Source organism: Gadus macrocephalus, chromosome 21 (genome assembly GCF_031168955.1).
Source record: "Gadus macrocephalus chromosome 21, ASM3116895v1".
Taxonomy (NCBI): Eukaryota; Metazoa; Chordata; class Actinopteri; order Gadiformes; family Gadidae; genus Gadus; species Gadus macrocephalus.
This window is the reverse complement of record NC_082402.1, coordinates 3,914,087-3,923,480: the sequence shown is the minus strand read 5'-3', so window position 1 is coordinate 3,923,480 and position 9,394 is coordinate 3,914,087. Positions and strand designations below refer to the sequence as shown.

The 9,394-nt window shown below is 46.5% G+C and overlaps 1 protein-coding gene across 3 annotated transcripts; it reads left to right on the top strand.

Moving 5' to 3' along the window:
• The first annotated feature begins 963 nt into the window (after positions 1-963).
• Positions 964-8,187, top strand: rnf146 (ring finger protein 146). Of its 3 annotated transcripts, XM_060041211.1 has the most exons (4): positions 964-1,103; positions 2,401-2,482; positions 2,523-2,691; positions 4,479-8,187. In XM_060041211.1, exons 2-4 carry the CDS (start codon positions 2,438-2,440, stop codon positions 5,639-5,641), a joined length of 1,377 nt encoding a protein of 458 aa, XP_059897194.1. In that variant the 5' UTR covers positions 964-1,103; positions 2,401-2,437; the 3' UTR covers positions 5,642-8,187. The 3 variants fall into 3 exon arrangements, with proteins under 3 accessions (XP_059897194.1, XP_059897195.1, XP_059897196.1); XM_060041212.1 differs by lacking the exons at positions 964-1,103; positions 2,401-2,482 and adding an exon at positions 2,859-3,735 and having other exon boundaries at positions 2,553-2,691; XM_060041213.1 differs by lacking the exons at positions 964-1,103; positions 2,401-2,482; positions 2,523-2,691 and adding an exon at positions 3,742-3,965 and having other exon boundaries at positions 4,007-8,187.
• The last annotated feature ends 1,207 nt before the right edge of the window (positions 8,188-9,394 follow it).

Below are 9,394 nucleotides of genomic sequence, written 5' to 3'. Positions count from 1 at the left end.
TTGACTGCTACTCAGGTAAAATATAAATATCACATCGGATATTTTGTGTATTTTATGTTCTTTGTTGACTTCCTAGTTACTATTAAAAGGAGACCTACTGAATCACTTTTTCTAATTGAATTTCAGATCTTCCGGTTCATCTCCTGTCGAGGCAGGGCGTAGAGTACACCGAGGCCCAGAGAGATTTTGCCCTTACGCTCCATCTGCATGGTCCAAAGGCATATCACTACCTGAGAGATACTCTGCATATTCACCTGCCACATCCCAGTTCATTGCAAAGGTATTCTTCATGTTGTCTAATTTTACACTGAATTACATTAAGCACTACAGACAATATTATTTAATATTATTTTCACCATAGGGATGCTTGGGTTAGTGGCTAAATGGCTACATGGTTAAATATCTTCTTTTTAATTATACAAGGTTGCTGAGCTCTCTTGATGCCAGACCTGGTCACAATAAAATTATGTTGGACACGTTGGAAAGACGGCGTCAGGAAGATGAGGTCAAATACGGATGTGTCACTCTGATGCTGGAGGCCATGTCCATCAAAAAACACATCTAACATGATCATCGGACACAAACAATGTTTTGATATGTGGACATGGGGGATTGACTGAATGAGACTGACATAGCTTCCGAGGTTCTTGTGTTTAAGTGGGTTGGGCTTCAAGGTTATTGGAAAGCTCCAATTGCATATTATTTGACCAAGTCCATCACACCAGAATCACAAAAAGTGTTAGTAGCATGCATTAGAAGAGCTGCATCCTCATCAGATGTGGTTGGTGTGCATGACGATGGATGGTCATGCATCAAATATCAGTATGTGCCCCCAACTTGGGTGCGATCTAAAAGCAGACCCCTGTGAGCCCTTGAAGACCCATTTCCCACATCCAGTAACCCATGACAATGTTTTTGTTATGATGGACGCTTGCCACATGCTGAAGCTGACACGCAATATGTTGCAGGTACATGCATCGTCATAAACATTGACACGTTGATGATGATGGTTCCTGTGCTGCTTGAAGGACAGCGATATGTCCTGACCTACAGATTCAGCCAGGACCACTTGGAACTTCTCTTTAACTCCATCAGAGCATCCGGTAGGTTTCATAATTAATTTTTACCAGCCGGAACACTAAGTGACACCAAAGTTTCAGCAAATGCTTGGATTGTTTTCAGTTTTCAATTTTTGGTAAAACATTTTAAAGCATATATCGGGGGGTAAAACCAACTTTTTCAACACTGTCCCGGAAAACGCCCCGTAACATTTTGAACCATCCAAATCGTCCCGAATTTTCCCAATAATCTTTTTTACATTTTGAGTTCTTATTTACTGATAATATAGTAAAAAGGTTAGGATAATCCACCGGGTGGGTGGATTGCGTAAAAAAAGTAATAGCCTACTTGGAGGAATTACGGGCGGGTCGCGGTTGAAATAAATAAATGTTAAGTAGATTAACATATTGACTAGACAAACGGCAAACTGATAACTTTGATTTATATTTTTCTATAATCTCCCAGCGTCTGAAATGCGCGAACATCTCCGCCCAGCGCTCGTCCGCTGGTTTACCATAAGCATTCCACTGTGCGAACATCCCTGCTGCGTATGCCCTCACACACATTGTTGAAATATGCTGGATGCTTTATTCTTTCTACGTGGCTTTTAGTTAATGATCGGGCTATTATAAGGCCACGTTGGCTATGTAATCGCTGACAACGGGGGACATTTCATAGTGGTTGGACATTTTAGCGTGCATTTTGTCGGGACGCGGAACACGCCACTCAAAATCGGGACGTCTGGTCAACCAATGATCGGGCTGGTGCGGGTATCAATTGTTGAAAAAAACATTGCTTCGGGTGGATATTGATATTAGGCAGCGGGTATGGATGACATTACAACCCATCTGCGCATTTCTAGTCTAGACTCCGTGCGCAGCCCTGACTTCTCCAGTGAACCAAGAAAGCCTGCGCCGTGACGTACGGGGGTTTTTACCCCCTTTACCCCCCAGGAAACTTGAGATAAGACGGTGAAATCGCCGGGCGTGCCAAGCTGCGACCGAACCGGCGTGGCAGTTTAAAAAGGCCGTCACCATTGTTGCAAGCAGTCTCTGCGTCTCACTGAACCACACAAACAGGAGCACGCCAGCCGATTGAACGAAGCTCAGTCATTTTTCCATATACCTTGTAACATAGGCCGAAGTCTTTTCCACCGACAGTGTTAAACTTAAACAGAAAAATTAGTCAGTGCCCACAAAATTCTCTTCGACCCGAGAAAGAATATTGATCCTCCCGATCACAATTAATTACGTCCCCGGGACGACGGGATGTCGTTCATTTTAATCCGTGCCATATATTGAATATCTGTAATATACTCGTATATCTTGTGTTTTTTTTAAGGTGGCTGGAATAACTAACCTAATGCTGGCCAGTTCAAATGGGTCTGGCTTCAGAAAGCTGTTGGCCCGCTGTGGAGTTGTTAAACCATGCAGTGGCAATGTGACAGAACAGGATGAGACAGAGTCCCCAGCAGCGGTCATGGACAGCTCTACAAGCCTGTAGATATATCCTCTGCAGCAGGAGAAGGTCTTCCATTCCCGTTTGCTGACATTCCTGCCCTAGTACACGACCACAGCTACCTTCCGGTCCGCTTCGATGGTCTTGAGGACAACGCTCTCGTGTACATTTCAGGTAAAGGCTGACTGAAAGTCGATTTAGCCTTTAACCGATAGTGCTAAACTGTCAACTCTGTGGGAGAACAATCTGACGATAGTCCAAAAAAAGAAAAAATTCCCCTTAATTTCCCCCATGCTTATTAATTATTATAATTTACAATATTAAACTAACCCAAATTTCAGGATTTGTAAATAAGACGGGCTCTGAAGAAGCTGTCCTGTGCTGTCTGCCGTGCCAGCCTGGTGACAGGCGCTGCATCTGGCATCAAGGACCAGAGCTACCACCTGAAACAATGGAGGCCTGGTGATCCCATCAGAGGGCACAGTGAGGGTCGTCACCAGGCCAGCAGAGTGGGTCATTCGCCAGCCATCAGCTAGTTTCAGGCGATCGCAGCCCATCAAACTGCTAGAGGTCTTGTCTTGTACATTGTACGAAAGAGGATCGGATCAGAGGATTGACGCTGGCCTGGGTTTCAGCGTTTTAGTAGCCCATATATTGATTTAACTTGAACATGTGTGTATTTATTGCACCTATCTGTTCTATTTAATGTTAATTTCATATGAAAACCCATGGTTATAATTACATAAATACATCTCTGTACAGGGTGGGGATTTCAACATGCAGCCTTTCTTGATGTTTTAGAACCTAACAATTATGCCTAAGTATTGGCATAATACATCTCTGACGTTTATAATAAAGCAAACCGTTTGAAAATCGGTTGAAAATTGAACAAGTTATGGTTATTTAGATGGTACATGTACCACTACCAGCACAATGTTATGGTTGAGCAGCTGACTGTGGCAAGATGGCCGCCAGTGCGGACGTTGGACTCCATTGGCCAGCAGCGTGGACGAGACATCTGTTCTATATTTATCTGAGAACCACGGTATGGACTTTAGGGGTGTGTGTTCCAGACGGAAGCAAGCGACATACGCACTTCGTCAATTCATTTTTTATATTTGTACTATTTCAAGTCAGTACCATAGACTTAAACGTGGCTGCATAACAACACATGTGCGTTTTCTTACGGAACAATCTATAAACTTGCCAGGAGGCCAGGTGAGTTGTTCGTTGTTTTAAGAAAAAAAGTTAACTAGCTTAGCCAGTTTGCTACGTAGTATACACCAGACTCCAACGACCATTAACGATGGCTGCATCGGTCACATATAGAAGGGTTGGGGCCTATACCCAACTTGACGTCCACTCTGTAGTACCATTTTTATTTCGTATCTGTCGTTTATAATGATACGTGTATGTTTACACACCATCGCTAGCTTGGAGCTAGTTGGGTGGGCGTTTCAGAAGAAGGGCCGAAATAAACCATCTCCAGCCTGCCGGACTACAAGTCACGCCCTCTCTTCACGTTACGCCCCACTCTTGCAGTCCTCAGACAAACCCTCAGCCGCCTCGTTTGGATACCGTTGCCTGTTATATAAAACACATTAGTCAAACTACCTTGTTTTGGAAACGGCTTGGTACTATGTATATCCACGCAATGGTTTGTTCACACAAGTATGTTAATAGAACTTCATCTGGCAATAACATTAACCTCCCCCTCCGTCATATTATTTGCCCACTCCCAAGTAACCTTAAACCTGTAAACATAAACAGTGTCAAAGATATTTCCAGCCACTGCATATTCTGTTACCTGTGCTTTGAGTAGCATGCTATGTATTAACAGAGCTGTATAACACGACTAAATGTTGTGATACAAAGTTGTTAATTTACATTAACAGAAACATTATACATCCATTGACCTTTTAATCAGAACAAACCTCGCTCTCTGACGTGCCCTCTTTCAGAATGGCAGACTGCCGACGTGGACTTCCCGCCTAACGCCCCGGCCCCCTCTAAGATGGCGTCCATCCCAGAGTGTGCCATCTGCCTGCAGAGCTGCGTGCACCCCGTGTGCCTCCCGTGCCGCCATGTCTTCTGCTTCCTGTGCATGAAGGGCGCCTCGTGGCAGAGCAAGCGCTGTGCCCTCTGTCGACAGGAGGTGCCTGAGGACTTCCTGGAGAGGCCCAAGCTGCTCTCGCCGGAGGCGTTGCGGGCGGCGGCGGGGGGGGGGGCCGACGGAGGGGACCACGCCTGGTACTACGGGGGGAGCGGGGGGTGGTGGCAGTACGACGAGCGCACCAGCCGTGAGCTTGAGGACGCCTCCGCCAAGGGCCTGACCAGCGCGGAGATGCTGATCGCGGGCACCCTGTACGTGGCCGACCTGGAGAACATGGTCCAGTACCGGCGGAACCAGCCCGCCCGGCGCCGCCGCATGAAGCGGGACGCCGCGGGGGTCCCGAAGAAAGGGGTGGCAGGGCTGAGGCTGGAGCCCGAGGTCGACGCGGCCGCCGACCCCGTCGTCGGCCCGCCTTTAGCGGCGGTGGTGCCTTTAGCGGCGGTGGTACCCTCCGCGGCGGTGGTACCCTCCGCGGCGGTGGTACCCTCCGCGGCGGTGGTACCCTCCGCGGCGGTGGTACCCTCCGCGGCGGTGGTACCCTCCGCGGCGGCACCGGAGCGCATCAGCTCGGCGGACGGCGCCGACGCAGACGGTGCCCCGGGCCGGGCGCAGTCTCCTTCCGGCGTCGGGGCGCTGCCCTCCGTCCTCCCACTCAGACCTCGCACGATCCTCGGCGGCCACGTGGCCCGGCCTCCCTCGCCCGCGTCGTCACCGTCCCTGGAAGAGGCCCTCTCCCAGCTGGGGCTCAGCCAGGGGCCCGCGGGGGAAGGAGGCGGGGCATCTGTGGACGGAGGCCTGTCGTACGAGTGCGGGTCTGGCAGCAGTGAGGGGGAGGGGGACGAGCCAGGGCCGGCCGCCGCCGCGCCGCCGCGGCAGAGGGGCGTTCCGTTGGCACGGCGACTCAGGGAGACTCGGCCAGACAGAACGCCGCCGGGAGGCGGGCCCAGCGGCTTGACCCGGGGGGGCCGAGGCCACACCCCCGACGTACAGTGCACTGGGGCCCAGGTGTGACCGGGATGAGGAGAATCGTTGGCGTCATTTATGGAACCAGTCACTGCTCGTGCGGTTCAGTTGATTCAGATCAGTGAACGTTGTCGATCGAAGGCGACTCTCATGTTCTTTGAGAAGTGAGCCAACTCTTTGCTTTGTGACCTGCAGCCGTATGCCTGCTGTACCTTCTACTGCTGATCCTCAAGAACAAAAAACTGTTATCTATTTCTCACTGAATTTACAGAAGATTGTGTCTGTCGTGAAGATAAGGAAAATAATTTGCACCTACTTTTTCTCCAGGGCTTTAGGGAAGAGGCTTAATGGAGTTCGATAACATTAGGAGATAGTTCCCTCTTTTATGATGATTTTGTTTAACCGCTTAAATTGTGAATTGTAGCACTTTATATGCAATCGGTTAGGACTTTAACTGCCGTAGGTTATTCTTTAGTAATATTGACAGGGAACCAAAACCCAATTAACGTGTGTGTGTGTGTGTGTGTGTGTGTGTGTGTGTGTGTGTGTGTGTGTGTGTGTGTGTGTGTGTGTGTGTGTGTGTGTGTGTGTGTGTGTGTGTGTGTGTGTGTGTGTGTGTGTGTGCGTGCGTGCGTGTTTGGCTCTATTTAAATCGCTGTGCAACGGTTGTTATATTAATATTGTGTTTGTGTTGTGAGCGGGGTTAGGGTGATGAAACGTAACTGGCACCGCCACTGGAAAGTATCCGGACACATTTAGAATGTTCCATTTGGACTTCTCTTCCTCACCCACAACAGACGTACTTTATCAAAATACTATCAAAACAGGGGGGTTTACATGTACCACACGTACTTGCGGTATAGGATCAGTAGCAACTCTTGGAGACACCCATTTTCTGACCATCACGTTGGAGTCGCCTAAGCAATAGATTGGATACACCAATCCTTCTGTTGATTTCCAAAAGCTATTGATTCATTCCTACTTCATCCAATATTGGGTATGCAATTACTTTAGGGTGCATTTGTGTGATCTGTGATCTTTACTTTTTTTTAAATAATAGGTATTATCTCCAAAAAGTAATACTACTCAACCTTTAATGCATTTTTCAACGTGCCATGACATTGATTCATTAAATAGGCCTATATGGGGTCTGTCCAAAGGATGGCGCTATTGTATCAACATTTTCTTCCGTCTGCACAGAGAAAAGTTATTTGATCTTAAAGGATTGGGAAAATGTAAACAGCCAATGTTTTTGTTTTAAATTAGTTTGATAGAGGTATCACTTATTGAACAACTGATGCAATTGTATGGTGAATAATGTTAGAAAAACATCCACAATAACTTAAGATAGAGATATGGTTCTAAGATAGATACATGGTTTTCTCCAATAATCTGTCCACCTATCAGATAAAATGTGGATGAAGGAAAACTGGATTAATCAACCCAGAATATGAATATTAAATACCTGTGTCTGTTTAATACTATTCTTACTGATTATTTTTCTGTTCATAAAACAGTTTAATCAGGATAACAGTATTGTACTACGTTAGACAACAATACTTATACCACGGTCTGCGGGAATACTCGATTCTGATTGGATGCAGGGTGTGCATTAACTCCTGATATACGGACACCTGGACAAGTAGTTCCGTCAAATTGTCTGTTTACCGTTCTCAATTAATGCGCTAGCTGGCGTATCGTCTCTAAAATAGTAGTAACCATAGCAACGGGAAACAAAACAAAGCTCAGCGGACTATAATACCTCCCGCTACCTCCCGTTCTAAAGTCGTAGCTATGGTCCGTCCTAATTACTGGAGGAGTGAACAACGTTTCCGTTGCATGAGAACCCAACGGGCGTGTAATGGTGGTTCCGGGTATTAGTCGGACCCTCAGGCGTAACCAGGGAAACAAATGTATGTTTTGTGGAAAACTTTATATTCAGATTGTAAAACGCATGAAAATATAAATTAATGGTCTTAATTTGGTCACCGTTGGTAAGTGACCGTGGTATAAGCGGGATAATGCCCTTCGCGTCGGACGGTTCACGCCTCCACGTCGTCCATTAATTCCTGATAATGGACACCTCGTCGGGCATTATCCCTTACATATAAATTATGTACTTTACCAATACACAGGCTTACATGAGGCAATTTCGTGTGGCATAAGCCAGGGTAAAAACCTACAGATGTGCCTTATGTTTATATGAAGGCTGTAGTAGTAGTAGTCTGCATGGCAGCCCAACAAGATTATACAAACACTGCACTATTCATCCCCTGCCTACTGGAGACTAGTGTGAGGGGAGCAGTAGAATAGTGCCCTTCATTCACTGCCTTTCTTGAATTAGTCAGTTTGCTGTTTATCTGTGTTTATTTGTTGTTTGATCTAAACCCTATTTAGCCAGGAAAGGCTTTTCTTTTTTTTCTTTTTTTTTTGCTCTCCCAAATAATCCCAATACCTGGTTGTTTCAATAATGATCATAGTTCGACTATAAGCCTGTTATGATTGGCCGTAATCGCTGATTATGGCGTTGTTTTGAATGTTTTGTTAGATTTGGCACTATTCTTTCAGAGAAAATAAAGACAATTCCACGTCCACTTGGCAAGCTGTTGACTGGTTACAAATGGTAAAGTACTATACGCCTAATAACTTGGCTGCCGTGCAGTAGCATCAATAATTGTATCTTGATCAAGCTATTATATAGATAAAACATTTTAGATTGTTTATGTTTAAGTGCACAAACATACATTTTTGCAAAAAAAAATGCATTAATCACTGATGGATTTATTAAATCCCTCCACGCTTTCTTCGAACATGACCATGAAATGTCCACGTGTCTATCTGAGTAACAACTAAAATCTGTGCCACGGGTAGAATAGCTCCAGTAATCAGAACACAAGGTTACCATTCTCCCTTGTTGTACTTTATGTACTTTTTAATGAGTAGTTGTCAAGTGCCCACACTAAGACATACCGTTCCTTTCACCTGCAGCATGGGTCGTCTTACAAGTGACTCGCCATGACGCCCCTGCCTGGAGTCTTCCACGAAGGCTTTGCTGCCGGGCATATTTTTGGAGCCCCTTGAATGACAGTGTGTGTGCGAGAGAGGGAGGTGAGACAGTAAGAGTGGGAGGCCGCAGGAGAAGGTCAGAGCATTACGGAAGGGGAGCTGGCTCGGGGAGACTGCCTTAGAAAAACATACAGGAACATCACATGATAACAGGCTAACAAGGAGTCACATGTGGCGGATACCATTAGAGTGGAGGTGTCGAAAAATGCGAAGGACAAGGGGCTAAAGGTGTGTGTGTGTGTCGTGTCCACATGGTTGGTCTCGTGGTTGGTCGTGAGGGGGTTTGACCCGCGCCCCCCCCCCCCCCCCCCCAGCAAAATATCAAAATTCATTCACTGTTGTTTTGGATGGCCGCTTGGGCTAACTAGTAAAGTAGTGTAAAACCAACAACAGTGTATGGGAAAAAAAAAATAGGAAGGTGGAAGAAACGCAGTGTTGCGTTGATCTCTCGCCCTTCATCTCAGTTGGGTATGGTAGACGATAGGTCAGAACAACAGGCACCCGTGCAGCCTGGAGAGAACCCATAATGTACACAATGTTGTTGTGCAGACACATACTGTAGTTGATCTTCCGATCCGGTCATATCCCAGTCAGATTCCATGCAGTGTTCCTTTTCACACCCAGAAAATAAACGCAAACACACACTCCGTTCCCTCCTCCTCAAATAGCCTGAGCCATGCATCTCAACCGCCCTTGTTGCCAGGAGTGTTTTTGTGTTAATTACTTTTGACCGTG

What these genes read in the sequence shown, in the direction of transcription:
- rnf146 (XM_060041211.1), top strand. Translation starts at nt 2,438, where the DNA reads ATGGGTCTGGCTTCAGAAAGCTGTTGGCCCGCTGTGGAGTTGTTA. An exon ending in GGCCCGCTGTGGAGTTGTTA is followed by an intron (nt 2,483 to 2,522) that starts AACCATGCAGTG and finishes GGATGAGACAGA; the next exon opens with GTCCCCAGCAGCGGTCATGG. An exon ending in CGCTCTCGTGTACATTTCAG is followed by an intron (nt 2,692 to 4,478) that starts GTAAAGGCTGAC and finishes GCCCTCTTTCAG; the next exon opens with AATGGCAGACTGCCGACGTG.